We start from the raw sequence: 27,734 nt of genomic DNA, 5'->3' as shown, positions 1-27,734 counted from the left end.
CCATCAGAAACACATAACCGGGTGCAGTTTTCTTACCTTTAGATTCGCTAGCTTTGTTCAATTTGATCCTCAAGCACGATCCCTCTTGAGCCCTAGCGTACACATAGTCACAACCATAGATCAGAATCATCAACAAAGCTCAAATCCAAAACCTAGCCTCGGGACCAATCTCGAGCCCTCGGGAAGCCCTAATTCCATCAAACGGGGTGGTGGAATCAAACCTCGAACCCCCAGGAAAAAACCCTTGAAAATAACCCAAAACCCCTTTCTCGAAACAAGGTAGCGCTACAACACTCTAAGGAGAGCGCTACAACGCTACAAACAGAGCCTGAAATGCCCCAGACCACACAGCCTAGCGCTACAGCGCCCAGCGACTAGCGCTGTAGGGCTAGTCACAGCACAGCCCCGCACAACATTTTCTCCTTCGAATTTTCCCAAGCCAAACCTACTCAAAACTCAACCAAACCTCAACCAAACTTCAAAGCAAGCCTCCCAACATCCTTAACTCATCCCATAAGTCCCAACCACACATAATTCAATCACATGCACCCCAAATCAAAGAAATCACCATAGCTGGACCTAAAGCTCAAAAACTCAACAAAAACAACAAATGAAACCACAGAACTTGAACTAAAATTCCTTACCTTTGATGGATGAGCCTAACCTAGGTTATTCTCCACACTAGCTTAGCCTTCACCTCCTCAAAGCTTCGGCCTCAATTCCCTAGAATTCCCCATCAAAATCCAACTCAAAATCAACAACAATACCAGGAACTAGAAACTGAAAAACTACTTTGAACCTTTCCCCAAATGATGAGTATCCCCTGCCAATTCCTCAAACCAGACCAAAGACCTTAGCCACAAGCTCCTGCCTAGACTCCCTCTGAGTTTTTGCTCCAATCTCCTTCAAGAAATGGAGAAGAGACCTCCAACCGAATGAGAGAGAGATAGACTTTCAATTTCCCTTTTTTTTCCTTTTCTCTTCTTTCCTTTCTTTCCTTCAGACTTCTAGCTCTTTCTACACAATCTACTAAAGTATAAAGCTTAATAATACTTATCCCTTATAAACCAAATGACCACAATACCCTCCCATTAAAATGTAAGCCCTTAACCCAACCAAGGGCATTCTGGTCATTTATTCCGAATTCCCGCTAATTCCTCGAGTGTCTCTATTATTTACCGCTTACTTCCCAAAACCTAACCAATCACCAATTATATTCCCCAATATCAAAATTGACTCCAATATATTCTCTAAATTCCCATAAATACCCCTAGGCTCGCGCCCGAGCCGGGTATAAATCCCCACCATGACTTTTTCGCTAAACCGCTCACTAGGATCGCCTCAAATCACAGATTACAAATATATCCACATAATAATGTGGTCTCATCAATTTATCACATATATATATATACAGTTATGCCCTCAATGGGCCAAAATTACGATTATGTCCTTCTAACCTATTCAGGGCCTACATGCATACTAATGCACATAGTCATGCATCTCAGATATTCAAATAATCATATAACATGCTTTTAATCATTAAATCACATATAATCCAATTATTCCCTCCCGACACACTAATCAAGGCCCTTAAGCCTTATTAGTAAATTTGGGTCGTTACAACTATCCCCTCCTAATGAAAATTTCGTCCTCGAAATTTACCAAAGTAACTCGGGATACTGATCCCGCATCGCTGTCTCAAGCTCCCAGGTCGCTTCTTCAACCCTACTATTCCTCCACAACACCTTAACAAGAGGAATCGTCTTATTCCGTAGCACTTTATCTTTCCGATCCAAGATCTGAACCGGTTGCTCCTCATAAGCTAAATCTGTCTGCAACTCCAAATCTTCATACCTTAACACATGAGTCGCATTTGAAACATACTTCCGGAGCATAGAAACATGGAATACGTCATGGACTCCTGACAACAATGGTGGCAAGGCTAACCTGTAAGCCACCTGACCGATCCTTTCTAGAATCTCAAAAGGTCCAATGAACCTAGGGCTTAGCTTGCCCTTCTTTCCAAACCTACTCACCCCTCGCAATGGTGAAACTCAGAGAAACACGTGGTCCCCAACCTGGAACTCCACGTCCCTACGCTTGGGATCAGCGTAGTTTTTCTGTTTGCTCTGAGAGGCGAGCATCCTAGTTCATGTCTTCTCTATAGCTTCACTTGTTCTCTGAACCAATTCTGGCCCCAAATACTTCCTCTCACCCATCTTATCCCAATGAATGGATGATTTGCACTTCCTCCCATATAACATCTTGTAGGGAGCCACTCCAATCGTTGATTGGTAACTATTGTCATACGAAAATTCAATCAACGGGAGATACTTACTCCATGACCCTTCAAAGTTGATCACACATGCTCTGAGCATATCCTCCAACACCTGAATCGTCCTCTCAGATTGTCCATCAGTCTGAGGATGAAAGGCTGTGCTGAACTTCAACTGAGTTCCCATAGCCTTCTGCAAACCACCCCAAAACTTGGAAGTGAACATGGGATCCCGATCTGACACTATAGATTTAGGAACCCCATGGAGTCGTACGATCTCCCTCACATAAAACTCTGCATACTAATCCACAGTATATGTCGACCTCACAGGAAGAAAATGGGCTGACTTGGTGTATTTGTCCACTATCACCCACACCAAGTCATGATGTCCTATAGTTCTGGGTAAACCTCCCACAAAATCCATTGTAATGTCCTCCCATTTCCACTCGGGAATTCCCAAAGGCTGAAGCAACCCTGCTGGTTGCTGATTCTCGGCTTTCACCTGCTGACAGGTTAAATATCTGGCTACGTACTCCACCACATTCTTCTTCATCCCGGGCCACCAATATAATGTTCGCAGATCCTAGTACATCTTCGTGGTACCCGGATGAAGTGAGTACGGCGTCGTATGAGACTTATCCAGTATCTCTCATTTGATTCTCTCATCATCTGGAACACAAATTCGCCCCTGATACCGAAGCATACCAACCTTAGAAATAGAATAGTCCTTAGCTACTCCCGCTAAGACATTGTCTCTAAACTCCTGTAACTGAGCGTCTACCAATTGTCCTTCTCTAATCCGCTCTAGCAGAGTCGATTGCAGAATAATATTGGCCAACCGACCTACCACAAATTCTATCCCCGCTCTGACCATCTCATCAGCTAACTCTCTTGAGATCTGGGTGGATTTGTATAACTGACCTGGGACTCTCCGGCTTAATGCATCCGCCACTACGTTGGCTTTCCCCGGATGGCAAAGAATATCACAATCATAGTCTTTCACCAACTCTAGCCAACGCCTCTGTCTCATGTTCAGGTCCTTCTGTGTAAAGAATACTTCAAACTCTTATGGTCAGTGTATACCTCGCACTTCTCCCCATACAAATAATGCCGCCAAATCTTCAGTGCGAATACCACCGCTGCTAACTCCAAATCATGGGTAAGATACCGCTGCTCATACTCATTTAGCTGTCGTGATGCATAAGCTATGACCTTCTCATTCTGCATCAACACACAACCTAAACCCAACCTCGATGCATCGCAGTAAACAACAAACTTCCCTTCCCCCGAAGGAAGACTCAACACAGGCGCCGTAATAAGTCATCGCTTCAGTTCTTGGAAACTGTCCTCACACTTGTCTGACCAGATAAACTTCAAATTCTTCCGTGTCAATTCTGTCATCGGTGCCCCTATCTTCGAGAAGCCTTCCACAAACCGTCTGTAGTAACTCGCTAAACCAGGAAAACTCTGCACCTCTGAGGCGTTCCTTGGCCTCGGTCAATCCCTAACTGCCTCTACCTTAGATGGATCCACCTTAATCCCATCTGCGCCCACAATATGTCCAAGGAAAGTCACTTCTGGTAACCAAAATTCACATTTCTTAAACTTGGCGTACAACTGATGCTCCCTCAACCTCTGAAGAACCTGTCGAAGATGAATCTCATGCTTTGCCTCTGAACTGGAGTACACTAAGATGTCGTCGATGAAGACAATAACAAACTGATCTAAAAATTCTTTGAACATTCTGTTCATTAGATCCATAAAGGTTGCTAGGGCATTGGTCAAACCAAACGACATGACCAGAAACTCATAATGCCTGTACCTCATTCGAAAGGCCGTCTTTGGTATGTCCTCATCCTTGATCCTCAGCTGGTGATAAACAGATCGAAGATCAATCTTTGAGAACACCGTATTACCCTGCAACTGATCGAACAAGTCATCAATCCTTGGTAGGGGGTACTTATTCTTGACAGTCAACTTGTTCAACTCCCTATAGTCTATACACATTCTCAAAGTCCCGTCCTTCTTCTTCACAAAAAAAAATGGAGCACCCCATGGTGAGTAACTAGGCCTGATGAACCCCAAATCCAAAAGCTCCTGCAACTGTATCTTCAATTCTTTCAGTTCCGCCGGTGCCATCCTATATGGTGCCCTCGACACTGGCTCTGTCCCTGGCGCCAGCTCAATAACAAACTAAATCTCTCTACGCAGCGGCAACCTCGAAAATTCCTCAGGGAACACATCCAAGAACTCGCAAACCAATCTGGTCTCTTTCGGTCCTGTTGGCGAAACCCTGGTGGTATCCACCGCACTAGCCAGAAAACCTATACACCCTCCTTGTAACAGATCTCTGGCTCTCAACGCCGATATCCTGGGTACGCGGGGTCCATGCACCGCTCCCACAAAAACAAAGGGATCCTCGCCCTCTGGCTCAAAGGTCACCATCTTCTTCTTGCAGTTAATAGTAGCTCCATACCTAACCAGCCAATCCATACCTAAAATCATATCAAAGTCCTCCATACTCAACTCAATCAAGTCTACTGACAACTCTCTACCGTCAACTATTACTGGCAATGCTCTAATCCACCTCCTAGATACTACCAGTTCCCCTGCAGGTAAAATAGTCCCAAACTCTGAAGTACAATACTCACTAGGTCTACACAGTCTATCAATCACCTTACTAGAAACAAACGAATGTGTAGCACCAGAGTCTATCAATACAGTAAAAGGAGAGCCAGCACTAGAAAGCTAACTTGTCACTACCGAGGGGTTAGTCTCGGCCTCTGCCTGGGTCAGGGTGAACACTCGAGCTGGAGTCAAGTTGTCCACCTTCCCCGCATCTCCCTTCTTCATTGTCGGGCAATCTTTCTTGAGGTGTCCCACCACCCCGCACACATAACAGGCCTTAGCCCGACATTCGCCCGGATGGCGTCTTCTGCACCTCGTGCACTCAGGATAAGTCCTCCATGTATCACCACCTCCCTGACGGCCACCCTGAGTACCCTGACCTCTCCTATCAGGACCAGGAACGGTCGAAGCATCAGGGGTCTTCCTCTTTAAATGGAGGCACCTCCCTGCGACCCTCCCGTCTCGTTGCACTCTGTCTCCATATCTTATTCTCCGCTTCCTCAGCGGTAAGAGCATTCTCTATAGCCTGGGCATAAGTTGTCCCTCCAGGAACTGTTGTAATCCTCACATCTTGGGCTATCATCGCATTAAGCCCTCTAATAAATTTGTCTTGCCTAGCTGCATTAGTAGGCACAAGATCGGGTGCGAATTTTGCAAGTCTGTCAAACTTTAGAGCATATTCTGTAACTGTCACGCTGCCCTGAACCAGCCCCACGAACTCATTTACCTTCGCTGCCCTGATGGCAACATTATAATACTTCTGACTGAATAGGTCCTTGAATAATTCCCAAGTCAAAGCAGTAACATCTCTGGTCTGTGATGCCACCTCCCACCAGATTCAGGCATCCTCTCTCAGTATATATGTGGCACAGGCCACTCTATCATGTCCCTCTACCCTCATAAAGCCCAGAATGGTAGTAATCATAGTCAAACACTGCTCAGCTTTCAGTGGATCAGGTTGACCTTCAAAGATCGAGGATGCTGTTTCCTGAACCGCTCATACAACTACTCCCATCTATTCTCAACCTCTACCGGATGTACAACAGGTACCACTACAGGTGGCACAATGGGGGCAACACTCCTTGATGGAGTCTGCTACCGCAGAATTCAGATCTGTTCATCCTGGCTCTGTAGCCGAGCTTGCATGTCTGCCATAAGCTGCTGCCAGTTCTCAGGGACTGGCGGAGGGGTCTGGCCGTGGTCATCATCTTTAGTCTCAGACCTATTGCTGGCTAGTCGTGTAGATTTTCTTGGATGCATAATTATCCAAGTCAATCTGCAATCAATGACTCGGCAGTCAGACTATGATGACAGGGTAATAATCCTCCCATGATCCACCATTAGAACCCCAAACATTGACAAGCAATCAAGATATAGAAATTTATCCAAATATTCATCCATATATTCATTCACATGCATAGTAGTGCTGATAAGCATGCCTCAATATCATCATGAAATAGTCAAGGGACAGGCCCTGTCAGTATCTCATGCTCCCTATTAATCAAGCAAATATCAACAGTCATATCTCATTCAAATCATTTAAGCATATAGGCATGTATACACAATTTACCAAACCCTGAATCGAGCTTGTCTTTTGTGGCGAATGTACATGTCCAGCCAGTCTTCAGGAACCCTTAAACCTAGGACGCTCTGATACCAAGTTGTAACGCCTTGGATAGCCAAGACCGTTACACTGTGTGTTTATAAAGGTGCAAGACTTGCTAATCAAGTCATTTAACTCAAAACGTGTTACTGAAACTATAGTTGAACTAGGGTTAAAAGATTTTGGTCTGAAAAGCTTCATTTCTTACAAATAAACATTTTCTCTTTACATGGGATCCCAAAATTAATAAGTTTAAGACCGTTTACAAAAGAATTAAGATTTAAATACAGATACTAGCCATTCTAAGGCAAAACATACAAATAGGCTTTTCTCGTCCTGTTCTACTCCTCGAACGTGGCGGCCGAACAGCTGACTATGTACATTCAGCCCCGTAGCTCTCCACCTCAAGGTTGGTCCAACTTCCCTTTGCCTTTGCCTGCACCACATAGCACTCGTGAGCCAAGGCCCAACAAGAAAACACGATAACAGAGCACAATCATTCAATAGACAATCAGATAACTCATACCGCATAAGCATGTACTCAACAGTCTAAGCATTCATGTTAATCAAGTATTCAGCATACCATTTATATCATTTGATATCAATAATCAATCCACATATGATAACTACAGTTAACGCCCTTAGGCCGCACCCTCTATTTATCCCACTGACTCCGGCCCGCTTAAACCAAGCTCAGTGAATGTTAAGCTGTCCTTAGCTACCAGTGGCCGAGCCGCACCCTGTGCGCAAGTATTATTTACGGCACCCTTAGGTCGTATATCACATGTCCCATGGTATAATTCCATCTATGACATCATACAGATATAGGCAGCTCTTAGTCCCATCAGAAACACATAATCGAGTGCAGTTTTCTTACCTTTAGATTCGCTAGCTTTGTTCAATTTGATCCTTTAGCATGATCCCTCTTGAGCCCTAGCGTACACCTAGTCACAGCCATAGATCATAATCATCAACAAAGCTCAAATCCAAAACCTAGCCTCGGGACCAATCCCGAGCCCTCAGGAAGCCCTAATTCCACCAAACGGGGTGATGAAATCAAACCCCGAACCCCCGGGCAAAAACCCTTGAAAATAACCCAAAAACCCCTTTCTGGAAATAGGGTAGCGCTACAAACAGAGCTTGAAACGCCCCAGACCACACAGCCTAGCGCTACAGCACCCAGTGACTAGTGTTGTAGCGCTAGTCATAGCACAGCCCTGCACAACATTTTCTCCTTCGAATTTTCCCAAGCCAAACCTACTCAAAACTCAACCAAACCTCAACCAAACTTCAAAGAAAACCTCCCAACATCCTCAACTCATCCCATAAGTCCCAACCACACAAAATTCAATCACATGCACCCCAAATCAAAGAAATCACCATAGCTAGACCTAAAGCTCAGAAACTCAACAAAAACAACAACTGAAACCACATAACTTGAACTAGAATTCCTTACCTTTGATGGATGAGCCCAACCTAGGTTATTCTCCACACTAGCTTAGCCTTCACCTCCTCAAAGCTTCAGCATCAATTCCCTAGAATTCCCCATCAAAACCCAACTCAAAATCCACAACAATACCAGGAACTAGAAACTGAAAAGCTACTTTGAACCTTACCTCAAATGATGAGTATCCCCTGCCAATTCCTCAAACCAGACCAAAGACCTTAGCCTCAAGCTCCTGTCTAGACTCCCTCTGAGTTTTAGCTCGAAACGTCTTCAAGAAATGGAGAAGAGACCTCCAACCGAATGAGAGAGAGATAGACTTCCAATTCCTTTTTTTTTTTTCCTTTTCTCTTCTTTCTTTCTTTTCTTTCCTTTCTTTCCTTCAGACTTCTAGCTCTTTCTACACAATCCACTAAATTAGAAAGCTTAATAATACTTATCCCTTATAAACCAAATGACCACAATACCCTCCCATTAAAATTTAAGCCCTTAACCCAACCAAGGGCATTCTGGTCATTTATTCCCAATTCCCGCTAATTCCTCGAGTGTCTCTATTATTTACCGCTTACTTCCCGACACCTAAACAATCACCAATTATATTCCCCAATATCAAAATTGACTCCAATATATTCTCTAAATTCCCAGAAATACCCCCTAGGCTCGCCCCGAGCCGGGTATAAATCCCCGCCATGACTTTTTCGCTAAACCGCTAACTAGGATCGCCTCGAATCCCATATTACAAATATATCCACATAATAATGTGGTCTCATCAATTTATCATATATATATATATATACAGTTATGCCCTCAACGTGCCAAAATTACGATTATGCCCTTCTAACCTATTCAGGGCCTATATGCATACTAATACACATAGTCATGCATCTCAGATATTCAAATAATCATATAACATACTTTTAATCATTAAATCACATATAATACAATTATGCCATCCCGACACACTAATCAAGGTCCTTAAGCCTTATTAGTAAATTTGGGTCGTTACATATATATGTCAAAGAGGGATGTCAAAGGTCGAATAGATCTGGGCCCTTGATTCGGGTTGAGAAATGATCTAACGGATGGGGTTTAATTCTAACAATGGCAGCAAAAAGGGGTTATATGAAAGGACGTGTGCAGAAATAAGGAGTCCTTCAGTTCTCTGGGTGTGCAATCCCCGAGTGACGCATGTCCATACTCAAGTGTGGTAGGTGGCACGTTTTTCGAAATGTGAAGTTCAAAAGTTTCCTTCTCATAGGATTCGAACCAACACTTTTGAGGGGGCAAAATGTTACACCCAAATTTCAAAATCGTCATAAATGACCCTTGAAATGTATGATCTTAAAGTGTAAGCTCGAAAATGTCAAGTAAGAGCTCAACATTTATATAAATTAACATGTTTCCTGATTTGTTCCTATTGGCGATCAAGCACCAGTTAAGAAGGTTCGAGCTTAAGCATCAAGCTTGAAAGGATGGATATTCTCTGGAGTATTTGAGAGTAATTCGAACCTTCATTGGAAACTCGAAAAGGTTGATCTTCGAGGGTTAAGTTCGATGATATTGCTGACTAAGGGTAAGGCTAACCAGAATAACGAGCTCGCGATGTTGGTCGATATCGAAAGTGTGTAAACTGTATGTTCGAGGTCGGTAACCCAGTTTGGACGCAGTGGCTATTATGAAATCCCTATTCCTTGGGAATTTGTTGATATATGATAACAAATCCCGATTATCATGGGATATTACATGATTAATATATTTAATTATATGTGTTTCAAATTTAAATTGTAACTTCCCGAAGTAAAAGGGAAGATATTTTGTTAACTAGTATAAATAGACTCGATAATTTCATTTGAAGATACGCACAATTGGGTACTGATAATACTCTGCTAAATTACATCTAAGCAGATTTTAATTGTTAAACTACGTAAAATCCTGATTGTTTTTATTTATTTTCTTAATTCTGTGTTTAGTGCTCTTCAGATTTAAGTTGACGAAAAACAACATCAACACTAACTGCATAGACAAATTTGTTTTGAGAATCGTTGGACTCTGATAAGTGCAATTAAAAGTAAAATAAACTTGAGCACATGTAAGAATTAATTATTGTTTATAATATGCATATGTATCTACAAACCAGTGATAAATTTAGAGTAACAACTTGATTTTGCTCTATAATGCGTATTATTATAAATATTTTTTTATTGTGGAGTCCATAAAGTAAAATAACCCACTATGTATCATTCACATGTAATATACTAATTTATTCGTATTTCATTTATTAGTTTACACAATATTTGAATAAAAAATAATCAGATAAAATAGTTTTAAATTACAATAACGAGTTAAAAGAGTTGATATGAAAAAAATCTAATAAAATCAACAATAAAATATGTAGTTATGAGAATTAAGTGGGACTTGTATTTAAAAAATATATATCTAAACAATTGAGCGGCACTATTTACTAGTATGTATATAAAGGTTAAGAATAAAAAATATAATAAAGACATGTTTTTCAAAGCAGCTTAACGTTGTTATAATTCTTCACTTTACAGAATCATACCCTGCGTGATATGAACCTTCATTAATGTATCATCTCCTACAGATATACACACCTGACCTTGTTATCCGGTAATCCTCACAAAACCGACCTTCAAGGATGAAACAAGCATAGTTCTGCTAATTCCACGGACTTGGCAACCGAGAATCTCTAAAGGCAGAAGTACCACCAGACGCTGCAGGAGACGGGGATGATGCTATATAATTGGTACCAGACACTGATAGTGTAGGAAGATTTGCAGGAGGACCCTGGTTTACTATGGGAGTAAAACGCGATGGAGATGGACTACCAGTTGGCCCTAAACTTGTTCGAGGAGTTGAATGAGGCGCCTGGACATATACACACACCCAACTTTGAGACAATGCAGGTTGCAGAATATGAGAGCAAAACTTCCAGATAACATTAAAACAATTGCATGCTTAGTAGTTCTCCAGCTTATCACAAGTATAGTTGAACCATGGCAAACGATTTCAATTTATGGCGGAAAACCAATAAAATGTGTGCCATAGCTATCAGAGCAAACTTTTGTTAATATTAGATGAAATGAAAAGACACAAACAATTTGCACTGTCACCTGTAAAATTAGCTATTTTTCAATCATAGGCACAATGTAGAGTGCAGTCATACGTAATTTTAAGTTCTTAATCCATGACTATAAAAATGACAAAAATTATAGCGGGTCTTAAAAGACTTCATAATATGATAGAGAATACACTGATGAATCAAATAACATACCACATTATGTTGAACAAATGGAGGCCTTCTAATAGGAGACTCAGAAGATGGTGATGTGCTGTTCATACGGCATATCTGACGAGAAGGAAAATTATGGTTTGAAAAAGCATCAGTTTCTCCCCCTTCAGCTTCGCCACTATGATTTGGCTCTGAGCCAGTCCTCGAAATAACATGCCTAGTCATCGACACAGAATCACTGTTTACATCCACTTGAAGAGGAGCAGCTGCACGAGCAGGAGTCCCTTGCATGCTAATTCGTCTCTTCAATTCTTCCTCTGCATTTAAAATCTGAAAACCAACAGCAACCAAATCAAGTTAAAAACTATTTAAAGGAGAACGGCAATGCGAAGTCCTTGAACATCACAAATCTACAAGATAAAGTTAATAAGAACGAGAAGTACTAAACTTCGAAACATGTTCCAATCAAAGTTACACGAATCCAATAATTACCTGCTTGAGTACTTGTACAAGATTATGTTTCTTGTCATTCAAAACTTGCAGCTTCTCCTCAACCTCCTTCTTCCTTTTAATTTTATCACTCGGCATATCCTCGTTCTTTTTAGTCTATTTATAAAAACACAGACATCAGTTAGGAAACATCATGAACGAAAATTTGGTCTTCATTGGGTTTACTCTAGTTTTATTTTATTCTTTTAAAAAATGAAATGAAGAGATTGATGTCTACAATGTAATTTGAAATTTTCCATCTACAGTTTCGCTTTAAAAAACAAAAATGAGCCCAAGCCCATATTATTGCGTGATCTCGACCCCATATCAACTTAAAACTTTTTGTCACTCTTTCATAATCTAAAAACAAAATCCAATCCTAAACAACTATTCAACCAGTAACACATAAACATGGAGCAAATTTCTATCACAATTCCAAAAATAACACAAATACGCACTAAAACTGCTAACTATCTCAAAATTCAAATTCTGCAATGGCTCCAATTCCCCCATTTCTTCACAAATTCATACCCCAACATAGCTAGTCTTACAACATGAAGCTTTGGGTTCTGTTCTTAACCTCTTCAATAAAAAAAACTTAACCAATCCAATTAAAAAATAGACACCTTCACATACCTCAGAATTGGGTTCGGCAATTTCCTCCACTTTCTGATCCTGCATTTCCTGCGATTTCGCACCATCGTCAGCCGGATCACAACCTCCCTCGGGCTCATTGGATTTAGGACCAGGCAGCGAATCAGTGCCATCAATGGGTTTTCCCGAAGACCCATTGAGATTCGGATTTTCTTCAACCTTGCTCTCACCGGACGGCCCTTCACCCCAATCAACAGGAACCTTCTCCACATTCACTTGAGCATCGGGACGGGAATCATCAGGGGCCTCATTCGATGCTCCATTTTGCTGATCCGAAACTAAATTAGGATTAGGATCAGGGCTAGGGTTAGGGTTAGGGTTAGAGGAGGTATCAGTGGCGTTGGTGGTGGTGGTGGTGGCCGTGGTGGTAGAGGAATGGAGGCGAGAGAGGGCTTTGGAGCGACGGGACAAGAGGAGCCTGAATTCTTTGAGGGAGATTTGAGGGGTCGGCATAAGCCATCGGCGAGGAACGTCAGGAACTCTGTGAAGGTTTCCTCTGTAGAGCGATATTGCCACCATTTTTGGAACTATTTTTCCCCCTCTTTCTTCACCTCTGCCTATTATTTACTTTTTTTTTTTTCCATTTCTAATTGATAACTAATTTATGGTCATATGAGTTTGCTGTCGTGTGTCCTTTATTCAATACTTTTTTCATTGTAATAGGGACTTTTTAGCAATAAAGCTAATTGACAAAAAAATAAAATAAAACTCCACTTAATATAGCTTAATATAATGTGCAGTTAAGCCAACCGTGATAGGTCTCTTGCAGGCAGTGGCAGACCCAGCAATTGATTAAGGGGGCACAATTTAAAAAAAAAAAAAATAGGTTGTGTTTGCTAACACTTCAAAAAAATTATTTTTTATTTAATTAATTAAAATTTTGAAAATTAAACATAAAATGTGTTTGGTAACTCTATTTTTATTTATTATTTTTTTAAATTTTAAAAATAGAATTTTTTCACTTTCAAATTTTTTTTAAACAGTTTTCAATTTTTTTTTATCTCTTTTTCAAATCAACATCTTATATTATTAAACAAAAAATAAAAATAAAAGTTATCAAACACGTTTATTATTTTTTGTTTTTAAAAACAAAAAACAAAAATAGTTACCAAACATATTTTTATTTTTTAAAAATAAATAAACAAAAATAAAATTATATTTCTATTTTTGTGTTTAAAATTTTCAAAAATAAAAATTTTACTAAACAGGCCAATAATATGTTAAAAAATTAATTAAAATTTTAGAGTTTTTTTTTTGTGAGTAAGGACTATCAATAAATCTCAAGCAATACTTAAAAATAGTACACATTGTCATGAAATTTTAGCATAATAAATCAATTGTTCAGCTCGTACATTTAAAGTTGTCATCGACGAGATTTCATGTGTTTGAAAATGATGGACAATAGGCTCATTATCAATCATATTGAATACATCCTTCTCAAGATACATAGTGAAGCTATCATTCAACCATTGATCTCCCATTTGTTGCGCATTTGATTCTTCCCAATGTTCATTGCAGAGAATGCTCTTTCTACCGAAGCTGTTGCAACTGGAAGTGTTAATGCCAATTCAATAAACAAATAAACCAATGGATATACCTTATTCTTTTTTGTCTCAACTAAATACCAACCATCCCTTTCAAAGTTGAAAACTTGACATGAGAGCGCATATCATCAACATAGATTTGAAGTTAATATTCTAGTACCTTAATATCCATTGTAGAAAAATCACATGGATAAAGTTGAGCAAGAAGGATTAACTTTCCCTTGTCAAAAGCAAAAAATGAATTAGCTGGAGATAGGCAAGCTAAACAAAGTAGCAACTTAGTATTACCCTCATTAAAACGACTATTTAGTTCTTGTAGTTGTAAATCTATCACTGTATTGAAAAAATCAACACGGAAATAGTGAAAATTTGTAAGCTTTGGAACCTTGCACTGTGATTTCCCTTGAGGACAATACATATGATATATATCAAGAACATCAATATTGAACTTCATACAACAATTAGAAACTTCTTCTACTAAAGAATCCCATCCATTGTCTTTCATCATTTGTAGCTGTTTCTTGCATATTTTGACTAAATCCATTACATTCACAATATCTTGATCACCTTTTTGTAAGACTTGTGACAACTCATTTGTGATCCCAAGAATATTCTTCACCAAATGTAAGCTAAAGAAAAAAAATCATATGTTTGCACATATTTTTGCTCACTATTCAATCTGTAACGACCCAAATCCGCTAATAAGGCTTGAGGGCCTTGATTAGCGTGCCATGAGGGCATGATGAGATTTATGTGTGATTTGATGAGTTAAATGCATGGTTATGATTTAAAGCATGTTATATGACTATTTGTTTATCTGAGATGCATGGCTATGTATATTAGTATGCATGTAGGCCCGGATCGTGTTAGAAGGGCATATCTGTAATTTTGGCCATGTTAGGCATAACTGCATTGATATGTGATGATTGTTTAGACCACAGTGGTATGTGGGTGTATCTGTGCCTTGTGACTCGAGGCGATCCCAGTGAGCAGGCTAGCGGAAAGTCATGACAGGAATTTATACCCAGCTCGGGGCGAGCCTGGGGGTATAAGCAGGAATTCAGAGAATAGATTGAGATTTATTTTGATGATGGGGGATATTTATTTGGTGGTTTCTCGGGTGTTGGAAAGCAACGGGAAAATATTAGAGACACTTGAGGATTAGCGGGAATTGGGTAAAATGACTAAAATGGCCCTATTTGGACAAAAGGATTGAGAATTAATAGGAAGGGCATTTTGGTCATTTGGCTTTTAGAAATTGATTTATGAGGCTTTACACTTAGTGGGATTTATAGAGAGTGTTGGCTGTGGAGAGAAAGAAAAGGAAAGAAAGAAAAGAGGGAAAACAGAGGGGTTTTCACAAGGGTCGGTTTGTGCATCCTTGCACCATTCCGCTCCATTTTTTTCTTGGAGCAAAGCTTAGTGGAGAGCAAGGATAGGCTGAGCATCAAGGATCTTGGGTTAGACTTGAAGATTTGGCAAGAACACATCAACTTTTGAGGTATGTTTTAAGAGATTTCAGTTTTAAGGGTTTTGATGGTTTGAGCTGTGTTTAGAGCTGAGTTGATGGGAATTTTAGGGAATTTCTGAGCAAGCTTTGATGATGAACAAGCTAAGGAGGTCTAGGGTTGAATCAAGGTCGAAATTTGCATCAATGGTAAGAATTCTAAGCCTTTAACTTGTTGTTGACTGAATTTCTGGTTTAGGGTTGTTCATGGTAGATTTTGAGATTTGGGATAAATGATCTTGGGATTTGAGGATTTGGGATGCTTGGGATGGATGGAGAGTGTTCATAAGCTTGATTTTGAGTTTGGTAAAGATTTGGGGAAGTTTGGTTTGAGATTGGGTGAAAGAAATCGCAGAAATGCGATTTTGGGTTTTTTGGGCTGCAACTAGCGCTACAGCGCTAGTCAGTGGGCGCTGTAGCGCTAGTCCCTGTTTCTGGAGGGGTGTTCTGCTTGTAGCGCTACAGCGCCCTCTTTAGAGCGCTGTAGCGTTGCACTGTTCACAGAGGGGAATTTTTGAGTTTTGATGAGGGATTTTGACCTAGGGTTCGGGGCTTGTTTCCGCCACTTTGTTTTGGGGATTTAGGACTTCCCGGGGGCTCGGGATTGGTCCCGAGGCTAGGTATTCGGACTTGGGGTTCGGTGTTGACTTTGACCTATGTTTGTGCCTAGGTGTGCGCTAAGGCTCGAGTGGGATCGCGCTCAAGGAGTTAGGTGATCTAAGCTATTGAAGGGAAAGGTAAGAAAACTATAACACCCGTAGGATAGGGCATGGGCCCATAGTATGATTGCGGGGCGCGGGCCTATGTTGCATGTTGCATGATGAGATGATTGCAGGGCACGGCCCTATATTGCATCACATGTTAGGGTGCAGACTTAAATGAATTAATATTTGATTGCATGTTGTTGTGTTATATTATATGTGTGATTATAATGGAATGAACGGCAAGGGCTGAAGCGGCGTAGGCCGGGTACGGCAGCGGGGCCGGAAGTAACACCTAGCACATGGGATGCTATAGTCAGGGCGGGGCCCGGTGGATACATGTGTTATGCTATATTCAGGGTGGGACCCAAGGGATACATGAGTTATCCTCGCGGTGAGAACCGATACCCCAGGCTTCGGTAAGGCTCTGGGGCGGCTTGGCCGTGTTTTCTTAGTCTAATGGTTGACTTGTTTATCTGTGGATTATCTGTTATGATAAACTGTATAAACTGCATATGTTATGTTCTGCATGAGTTTTCTTGCTGGGCTTCGGCTCACGGGTGCTCTGTGTTGCAGGTAAGGGCAATGACTGAGTCAACCAACCATGAGTACGGAGAGCGTGAAGCGACGCGTACATGTTTGGCCTGCCCGACTGCTTTGGTTGGGGGTTTATTTGAAAATGGCTGTAATAATCTATGATTTTATGATTTATCAACTGTAAACTTATTTCAAGATGTAAATAGTTTTCAAACCTTATTTTGGGATCCCAAATGTTTAATACTAGCAGTTTTAAATGAAACGACGCATTTTCTAAGATTACAGCCTTAAATTTTAATTAGTCACACTTTTGTCTCAAAACCTCGGTTAGCGAGTTCATTGCACACTGTTTTGTCTAAAAAATCACTTAGTAACGGCTCTAAGGAAGTAGGGCGTTACACAATCTATCATTTGTAATTTCCTCAAGCACATCAATAGTAGACGAAAACATTAAAGTAAAGCTTACCAAAGTACCAAAGTGTGATCCCCAACGTGTATCACATGGACGCTTAATTCCACTTTCTTGATTTTGGCCTCTTCCACTCAAAAGTTCTCCACCTTTTAAGGCTTTGATGGCTTTGAGAGCTTGTTTTTCGTGGAGAATGTCACAACACTTAGATGAGGCTCCAACAACATTCACCACATTAGACACTACGGTGAGAAAAATACCAATTTTTTCCTAAAAATTCCTATTATTGTTTGGTTATGCCAGGGTTACCCAGCACGAGACGATCCTAAGAGATAAGCTAGTGGGAAAGTCACAACAGGATTTAAGCTTGACTTGGAGTAAGTCAAGGGGTATTTAGAGCATTACCGGGTTATTGGGTAATGGGAATCAATATTTGGTGATAAATTGGGAGTTAGTCAGATTAGGGGGAAATTCTGGAGGTTTTGACTATTTTGCCCCTGGGAGTGTTTTCGGGACCCCGTGCGTAGGGTTTTGTTTGAGGCTACTTAAGCTTGAAGTAACCTTTAAAAAAATAAAAAGAACGTTCTGTATGTTCTCTCTCCCTCTAAGTTCCCTTTTCGTCTCTCGATCGTACTTTCGAAGGTAACTTGAGTTCTAGGACTCAGATTTAAGCGAGGATCGAGGCATAGCGATCCTAGGAAAGATTAGAAGCTTATTAACCGAAGGATTTAGTTGGAAACAACTCAATCAGAGGTAATTCAAGTTTTAAGTTCTAAGTTTTTAAAGTTTTTAAGCTTGAATTGGATTTTGTGTTTTGATGAGTTTTTGATTGAATTGAAGCTTGGGTTTTGTGGGTTTTGGATCATGGGGAAGTTTGAGAACTTTGATTTTTGGATTTGGAAGTGTTTAGGTATGTTTTTGGAGGGATTTAAAAGAGTAAAAATGAGTTTTTTTGGCTGGGATCGTGGAAGGGACGTGGCTCTGTTCTAGGGCGTCGCGGCCTAGGCTTGATGAAGGAGGTGGCTTGCTATCTGGGTAGTTAGGGTCGCGATGCAAGGAGGAGCGCCGCGGCACTAGGCTCAGGCAGAGAAGGGTTTTGCCTCTGTTTGGAGGCAGGCCGCGGCGCTTTGGAGTTAGGGCCGTGATGCTTGAGGGTATTTAAGACCGAAATGATGTTTTAAGCTTGGGAACTCAAACCTTAGGCCTCGGGATCATTCCTACTACCCGGATTGGTGAGGTTTGACGTCTCGGAGGCTAGGTCTTGGTTCCGGGATTGATTTTAGAACTTGAACTTAATGGATCCCCGTTTATGGTTGTGACTAGGTTATCACTAGAGGCTTGGAATCGGGATCGTGCTTGTGGCTCGTTTATTGGTAACCTGTGCTTGGACCAAAGGTAAGAAAACTGCACCCTGTATATATATGACATGCATGGTTATTCTTGATGCATGTTGGATGTTTAAATGTGACATGCATGGTTATTGTTGAGGCATGTCAAGTAATTAAATGTGATGCATGTGTTGCACGAGAAACATGTGATTAGGGCATGCTATGAATATTGAATATGAGATTGTTCAGAGTTTGAGCCTCTGTGTTTATGCATGGTCCTTGTGGATGCCAAAAAATTGACCAAGGAAAAAACCTCTGGTCCCTGGTTAGGCTACATGGTTAAAGGTCGGGCATTCATGCTATTGGGCTTGGACCTGTGGGACTTGTGAATATGGAATAATTTCTCTTAAAGCTTTCCTCGATGGAAGTATGGAAATTATAGGTGAGCATTTCCCTAGGCCAATGGCCTCACGCCATCAAGGTGTTTCATGCCTCAGATGGGTCTCATGCCTAGAAGGGTGTCCCGCACTATGCCACACCCAGCCTCGCGTAGTGAGGCCCTCCATGCCTCGGCCAGCCACGCCCCTAGCCTCGCGTAGCGAGGCCCTCCGTGCCTCAGCCAGAAGTCACCTAGCCTCGCGTAGCGAGGCGCCCTACGCTTCACCCAGCCTCGCGTAGCGAGGCCCTCTATGCCTTGGCCAGCCGTGCCCAGTCTCGCACAGGGAGGCACACCAAGCCTCGCGTGGCGAGGCGCTCTAGGTCACGTACAGCGAGACACTCCATGCCTCGCCAAACCTCATCTACTTACCACGCGCCTGGCACCTTGCAGGATGCCACGCCCTCACGCACCCAAGTGCCTCGCGAGACATCACGCCCCCGCGCACCAAAGGGTCTCGCGAGATGTCATGCCCCTTCGCACCCAGGTGCCTCGCACCACCAGCCTCACGCACCTGGGCATCAAGGCCTCGCGCACCCATGCGCAAGGGCCTCGCGCACTCATGGTCACGCGGCCCCCTAAAGCGCCTCGCCCCCTTAGGGGCCTCGCGAGACATGGCCTCCACTAAACACCCCTCGCCCACGCACCAAGGGCCTCGTGCACCCATGCGCAAGGGCCTCGCGCACTCATGGTCACGCGGCCCCCTAAAGTGCTTCGCCCCCTTAGGGGACTCGCGAGACATGGCCTCCACTAAACACCCCTCGGCCACGCACCAAGGGCCTCGTGCACCCATGTGCAAGGGCCTCGCGCACTCATGGTCCCGCGGCCCCCTAAAGCGTCTCGCACCCCTAGGGGCCTCGCGAGGCATGGCCTCCACTAAACACCTATCGGCCATGCACCAAGGGCCTCGTGCACCCATGTACAAGGGCCTTGCGCACCCATGTGCAAGGGCCTCACACCACCATGTTCCTGATGGACCCAAAACGGGTATGTTTAAAAATTTATACTCGCAAGCGCACGAATCGTATTTATAGGATAGTTTTCGTGTAAGCACGAGATCGAACCCAAGGGAGTTGTCTAAAATAAAAAAGAAAACTATTTTAAGTCAAAAGTAATAAATTCTAACCTAGTTCCAAAGATTGATGAGTTTTAATATTATGAACATGAAATAAAAGATTGAAAAATAAAGCTATTTAAGAGAATGAAAATAAACCAATAATGATTTGACAATAAGTGCTAAAAGAAAAGATTATTAAGATACTAGAATCCACAAAATGTAAGTTTAATAATAGTATTTATTAGTATATTGATTCCCAAGTTTTAGTGATAGTTAAAATAATTTAAATTATCATTTTCCAAAAATATTTATAATTTTAAGCACAATTTTCTTATAAAAAGATAGGATTTTTCTTCACTTTTCAAAATTATAATTTCAAAGCATTTAGTGTAAATCAATCTAATGAAATAACAAATAAATCAATGAACATTATTTATAAGGCAAAACATAATATTTTTGTTCTAAGCATGGATGTGTACAATTTAATGACACATCTTACACAAAGAATATTATGTTTATGCACTAATGAAGAACAAAGTGTAAATATGTTCTAACAATCTAAAATACAAGATATTTAAGATGAAAGAAATATATGTAGAAGAAAAATCCATAAACTTTGTTGTATTACAAGGGAAATCAACATACAACATAAATATTACCTAGTTACAAGTTGCTTCATCATGATCTTAATAATCTTATGAAAAAGATTAGAAGCACATAACTAGAGTAGAAATTACAAAATAAAAGACATACATACTTGCAAAATGCTCTTGAAAAACCCAAATGGAAGATAGAATGGTAGAGAGAAAATGAGAGAAAAAAGATGGTAACCAAAATTAAGCACCCTAAAATGGTCTTCAAAACCCTTATTTATAGCCAAAATGACATTATTAAAATAACCAATTTAATATTAAGTAAATTGATTAAATTAATAATAAGATGGTAAATAGGGGTAATTTGTAGGAGTGATGATGATTTTGGGGTAAAAGTGTGTAGACAAAAAGGTAAAAAATGACATTTTGAGCATAGGGGACAATTAGTACATTTAGGCACATTAGGCTCAAAAAGTGGCTGCTTAGTGCCAGGCAGTTTCGGCTGGGCTCACTGGGCCTAGCAGAGGCTTTGGAGCTTGGGCCCAAGGAAGGGGCAGGCGACTGTGGGAGAACTGCTGGAGATGAGGCTTGCTTGGGCCCGTACAGACGGTGTGGAGAGCTGGCGCATGTGAGAAGAAGATTGATGCAGCTCTTCGGTTGGAGCAAGTGATGAGCACATGGGCGTACGGCTGGGAGGTTTGTGATGCCAGGCGTGAGGGACAAACTGGGCCAGGCGCTTGGGCTGGCAGCTGGGCAGGAAGGGAACGGGCCCAGATTGGGCCTGAATGGGGCAGAGGCCCGAAAGCTGGTTTGGAGCTGAAGCTGACCGTGGGCCTGGGCTCTAGCATGGGCCTGTAAAGAAAATATTTTCTTGTTACTTTCTACAAAAATATCACTTTTATTTCCTTTTCTCTTCAAAACTAACATTTTTTCTTCTCTTTTCAAGAGCATTAAAATGCAACAATTTATTACAAAATAAGTAAATATTAAATTAGAATTAAATATTTTCAATTGTAAAATAACTCAAATTAAGTCCATGAAAATACTAATTGAAATTTAATCTACTTTAGAAACTAAGATCAATAAAATAACATTTTTTTATACTTATAATCTAACAACACAAATTTTAAATAATTAAATTACAACATATTATAATAAAATATCTATAAAAACATATAAAAATCTAGAAAACTACAGTAAGACTAATAAATTAAAAATTACATAAAAACTTAATAAGTTAATTAAAAACTCAAGAACTAAGCAACAATTAGCATATAAAATATGGTAAAATAACTCTAATTCCTAGAGTTATCAGGTCCCGTGGTCCCCCAAGGGGCCACGCACCAACATATTCATCAGATACAAAGTACCCGTACATGTACGGGTGCAGGACATACGGCCATGACGAGGACAGAAGCGTGACCCTGACATCTATATCACGCATGTGGTGAAGGTACAGATTGGTACAGAGAGTGGAAGCACTATGTGCACACCTTTGACCACATGCCAGGCCGACACCATGACTTTTTGCTCCACCACGACCTGTGCCACTACCCAGACAATGTACCTATGTAAAATCTTGTCCCCTGGGACCACAATGTATGAGGAGCCATTAGAGCTCCAGTATAAATAGATCCTTACCCCTCCAGAAAAGGGGTTGGAAAAACTCATTGTACACTGAGGCTATTGAGCAATATACAAAGGCTTATTCCATTGTTGATCTGTGTTTTATCTTTCCTTAAGCTTATTCTAAGTTTTTATCTAAATCTAAATATCTTCATACTTATCTTTGAGTTTTCCGATCTGATTTCATTGATGAGATTTCACCGTCAACAGTCCTAATGATGCTAGCAATTGTTAAGTAAGCATGTTGAATGCCCTGTACTTGGATATTTGACATATGATATATGCCTGATAGCATTGCTTACTTGCGTGTGGCACTGACTTACTAGTCAGAATCGACAATGGTGTCAGATCCGTCTGTGAAGCTGTGACTTACTAGTCAAGTTCACAACAGGTTGAACATTGGTTGTGTTTTACTGACCTAAGAGTCAGAAACAGCATAAGCTTCCTAAACGCAGGCCTGATTAAAGATTAGATCTAATCAATATCAGCGTTGAATGACTCTGGGAGCATTAATGCTGGACCGACCCGAAGGTCGATGAAAATTATAAGTGCTTGGCTAGTCTAGGACTAGTTACTCAAAGCTAGGGCCTAAGGCCTAGGTGACTGCTTGTCACATGGCTAGGGAATAGTGTTCCATAGTTATGACTCTAGGGTCACGAGGAAGGTTATGTTGGTGACTAATCATCATGCACCTATCCTGTTTAAGCTAGTGAAAGGTTCACTTATCTATAAGCCTCGGTGACCCTATCGTCACATGGATATTGGGAACAGAACCTACCTTAGTGACTTGTACCACTGTCACTCTTTTATTTAGGGCTATCAGCCTGGTATGGTTATCAGAACCACCAGTGTTAAATCACTTATCTGATTGAGATTGACTTGATAGTCATCCACTCAGGAGGGCAGGATTTCTTATCCTAGATACCCATCATTACGTGAATTTGTTTGCCTGCTTGATTAGGGCTATATCTGCTAGGCGTGTGCCTTATGATTTGATGACATGTTATTACTGTTCATGATCATATTAAGTTTTCTTGGTGGGCTTCGGCTCACGGGTGCTATGTGGTGCAGGTAAAGGCAAAAGAAAGCTGGATCATCCTTGAGTTGGAGAGCTTAGGTGGCGATGTGTACATATGCAGTTGCTCGACCGTCACAACTGAGGTTTGAAGGAGAGGAGCTAAGGTTAAACCCTATTTTGCCGCTTAGATCGACTGGTTGTAAATATTTTTCTGTAATAGACTTTTAAATTATATTTTTGGGATCCCAATGTATATAATAAACATTCTAATGAAACGTTATATCTTAACTAAAAATTTTAATCCCTAAACCGCTAATCATACTAAGTTACACGATTTTGGCCAAATGACTTGATTAGTGAGTTTAGCACTGTTTACAAGGCACACCATAACGGTTCCTGGAGTTTAGGGCGTTACAAGTGCTAATTGTAGTTGATGAGCAAAACAATGGACAAAAAAAGCACATTCATTCTCCTTCATGATAATACTTTTCAAACCATTAAACTCTCCACTCATGTTACTAGCTCCATCAAACCCTTGACCTCATAATTTGGATATGCTCAACCCATGCTTTGAAAACAACTTATCAATTGATATCTTAAGTGAGATCGCATTGGCATTAGGAACATGTTCAATATCGATGAATTGCTCAATCACACACCCTCTCTTGTCCAAATAAATAAACATTATGACCATTTGTTCATTTATGGATACATCACGATTGAGATTCATCAACTAAAATAGAAAAAACAACATCTCCCATATCTCTAATAATAACATTAATTGTTTCCATTGCAGAAGCATTTACAATGTCCTTCTGAATCTTTGGTGAAGTCAGTTTAAGATTCTCAGGAGCATTTTTTAAAGCAACAACTCTAACTTCCTTGTTATGATCAGCAAGAAACGTTAGAAGTTCGAGAAAGTTGCCTTGATTATTAGACTCTTGAGACTCATCATGACCACGAAATGCAAGACCTTGTCGTACAAGAAAGCGAATACAATCAACTGAAGCAATTAATCGAACACGGTAACTTATTCGATCTTTGATGTTCTTCTTTAAAAAAATGTGTTCAATTTGTTGTTTTCCATCCATTAAAGCTTCACATTTTTTGTAACACTTGTAATTAATACTATTGTGATTTCCGACATGGGCTTCAAGTAGGCTTATTTTCTTCCAATTTGAAAAACCCTCACTAACAAATATGTTGCCACCAACTTGTTTTCCAATGCTTCATTTAAAAAGATAGCAACACAGACAAAATGCAGAATTCTTACTTATGCTATATTCCAACCAAGTAGAAAATTGATCAAACCATGCAATGTTGAATCGACGTTCCTTTGCTCCATAGAATTTCTTAGGAAATTCATGACTTCTTGGTTGACAAGGCCCTTGTTGTAGATAATGTCTACGAATTTCATCTTGAATATTTGGGTGGTAATTGGTAATTGGAAATTGGTGGTCGCAACCCAGGATCGGTAGGAAGATTAGTCATATCAATTGAACTTGAAGTACAATTTCTTTTTGATTTGCCAAAATCTACTTCAGGAAAATGTGATATAATTGAAACTTTTTGTCTTTTTGAATTGTCTACCTCCACCTCAAGAAAATGTGACACAATTGAAGCTCTTTTATAATATTTTTCCACATCTGTGTCAAATATAACTATAAAATATCAAATTGATATAATTTGTATTCATATGTATGCTATATATGCAAGTACACACATTTATATTAATTAAAAAGATCAAATAAATATAGCACAAATTTTTATATATAATTTGTATTCTTATACATACATGTAATTACACATTTATATCAATAAAATTATCAAGTAAATATAGAACAAATTTTTTACATAATTTGTATTTATAAATTACACATTTATATTGATGAAAATAGCAAATAATTATAGGACAATTTTTTTTATGAACAATCACATATACACATACATTTCTTACATAATTTGTATCCATAAAACACATTTATATTGATAAAAATATCAAATAAATATAGAGAAACAATTTTATTTTTATATAATTACACATACATACTTGAAGAGATATCTCTTCTTCAAGTGATCAGTGAATCCCAATAATTCTTCTACTACAATTTTTTTAGATCATTATAATAATTTAAAATTAACTAAAAAAAATTAAAAACTACACTTGTTAAAAACTATAAAAGTTTCAAAGAAGTGTTTTTGATAAGCTAAAACCGAATTTTGTGACTATATAGATGAAAATTAGATAAACTTTAACTCCAAAAATAATGTGGGACTTTGTAATTCTTTTTATTTTAGTGCTAGAAACATGTTTGCATGTAATTAAATATTAGCTATAATTACTTATTTTAAAGAAAACAATTGTTGGGATGTCAAAGGTGATTCTCACACTCTTGAAGGACCTAGGTTTGAATCACATGGTTCACATTTGTTTGTTTACTATTTTTAACAAAAAAAATTCAAACACATATATATATAATATTTTTTTTCAGCTGGTGCCTAGGCCCCAGCTAGTCTTTAGCTTGGCCCGCCCTTGCTTGCAGGTAAATAACACTCGTTGATTTAATTCCTAAGGTTGAATCCCATGTAAGGCCAACTAATTTTATTACTATTAGTGTTTGTAATGTTCTATATAAAATTATCACAAAAATAATTACTAATGGAATGAGAGAAATTCCGAGGGAAGTTATTTTTGAAGAACAAAGTGCATTCATGCTGGGACGACTTATAACTGACAATGCTTTAATTGGTTTTAAGTGCATGAATGCCCTAAAACGATGGCCTAAATGCTCATTTAAGAATTTAGCCATCAAACTGGATATGGCTCAAGCATATGACCTGTTGACAAAATTGGGATTCTATGGGGATTGGAGAAATTAGATGGGCAGCAGTACCATCCAGAGGCCTGCGTTAAGGGGATCCCTTGTCACCTATTTTGCTCCTCATATGTGTTGAGGGTCTTTCATCACTAGTTCGCAGGGATAGCATTGGTGGCCCTCTTGAAGGAATCCAATGTGGAATGATCAGTCTTGTTATTTCTCACATGTATTTTGCAAATGACAGCATGTTCTTTCTTGATGCTCAGATGATGGAGGTATATAGATTTATGGCGGTTCTACGGTGTTATGAAAAGACATCAGGTCAGAAAGTGAACTTCTCCAAATTAGCTATTTGTTTTGGCCCTAATTTATGTAAGACTGACCAACAAGCTATGACGTCAACTTTAGGGATTGCTATTGTTCCATGCCATAAAAAGTATTTGGCGCTTCCTTGTTTTGCTAGTAGAGAAATAATAACTTGTTTGGGGGGATACGTGATAGTGCGTGGAAGAAACTTTTCAGTTGGAAAAACAAGTTCCTCTCAATGGGGGGAAAGAAGGTTCTCTTGAAAAGTGTCATCCAGCTATATCGATGTACTCAATGGACTTATTCAAACTCCCAGTATCTCTTAAAAAAAATCACAAAATTATGTTGAGAATTTATGGCTTACACTTTCTAAATCAACAATGAATAATATGAATATTTCAATATTACAAACCCTAGATTCTAATCAAGATCCATATTCAAAGTATGAATGCAAATCTTGATAATTAAAGAATCATATTCAAAGTATGAATGCAAATCTTGATGGTCAAAGATTAAGTGATTACAATATGAATTTAGGAACATTTAATCATCAATACTAACAAGGGATATTGGCAACAAAAGTACCCATTCTTTTTAAAAACCTGTGATTTAGTACCCATTTTTTTTTGTGTGTGTGTGAAAATACACAATGTCCACTTTTGTTTGTCTCCATTGGTACCCACTGTAATTCCGTCTAATAATGTATGTGTACAATTATTTATTTTTTTAAATCCTTTTATTTAATCTGAATAAATGTGCAAAAAATTAACTAAAATAAATAAATACAACTTTAAAATTTAAAACCATTTCAATACAAAACAAATAGAATAAGGAAAAGGAGGCGAAGTCGAGGAAGATGAAGAGCAGTGTTCGAAAAATGGAGGGTGAAAGTTCATATTTTTCTAGTGGAATAAAAGCCAGGGTTAGAGGATTTAGGGGTGGCAATCGCAATTGAGTGCCAGTTTGTGATTGTTGCTTTGATAGTGTTGATAAGTCTGGTTTAGGGTAGTTTTATAATGTGCTTTAGTCTTATTTTCGAGTCAAATTGTGAGTTTTGTACGGTATTATGCTTTTGTCTGTTTTATTTTTAGGATTTTGCTATGAATCACGGGATGGAATGAAAAGGAGAAGAGTTGGTGGACAAAAATGGGAAATTTTATGATATTCGTAATCATTTGGCATTAGTTTTTATCATCCAAGGGATGTCGAGAGGATTTGAGGTGGAGAAAAGAGCAGAAAAATGAAAATTGAGCACACGAGGAATTAGGGTCGCGACTTGGTCAAGCAAGTCGCGACTCAGCAAAGACAGAGGTTGCCTAACCTGTTGAGAGTTTTAGGGCCGCGACTTGGTCAACAGGGCCACGACGCTAGAGGAAACAAAGGCAATTCCAGGAGGCGCATGAAGACGCGGGCCGCGACCTGGGTGAAGAGGGCCGCAGTGCCTGAAGGTCCTGAAGAATGCTGAAGTGTCTTAAAAAAGACTCGGGCCGCGACCTAAGAAAGTCCAAGT

General features: G+C 39.8%; 2 protein-coding genes across 2 annotated transcripts; both read right to left on the bottom strand.

The window, feature by feature from the left end:
* Nucleotides 1-10,345: 10,345 nt before the first annotated feature.
* LOC133830407 (uncharacterized) lies at nucleotides 10,346-12,938 on the bottom strand. Its single transcript, XM_062260381.1, has 4 exons — nucleotides 12,326-12,938; nucleotides 11,693-11,806; nucleotides 11,243-11,530; nucleotides 10,346-10,836 (listed from the first exon to the last, which is right to left on the bottom strand). The coding sequence occupies exons 1-4, from the start codon at nucleotides 12,860-12,862 to the stop codon at nucleotides 10,627-10,629; spliced, it is 1,149 nt and encodes a 382-aa protein (XP_062116365.1). The 5' UTR covers nucleotides 12,863-12,938; the 3' UTR covers nucleotides 10,346-10,626.
* An 867-nt stretch (nucleotides 12,939-13,805) lies between these two features.
* On the bottom strand, nucleotides 13,806-14,431 carry LOC133832158 (uncharacterized). Its single transcript, XM_062262538.1, has 2 exons — nucleotides 14,074-14,431; nucleotides 13,806-13,891 (listed from the first exon to the last, which is right to left on the bottom strand). The coding sequence occupies exons 1-2, from the start codon at nucleotides 14,429-14,431 to the stop codon at nucleotides 13,806-13,808; spliced, it is 444 nt and encodes a 147-aa protein (XP_062118522.1).
* Between the last annotated feature and the right edge of the window lie 13,303 nt (nucleotides 14,432-27,734).

This window comes from Humulus lupulus, chromosome 4 (genome assembly GCF_963169125.1).
Source record: "Humulus lupulus chromosome 4, drHumLupu1.1, whole genome shotgun sequence".
NCBI classification, from domain to species: domain Eukaryota; kingdom Viridiplantae; phylum Streptophyta; class Magnoliopsida; order Rosales; family Cannabaceae; genus Humulus; species Humulus lupulus.
The sequence above is the reverse complement of the archived record's forward strand: the minus strand, read 5'-3'. Positions and strand labels throughout refer to the sequence as shown.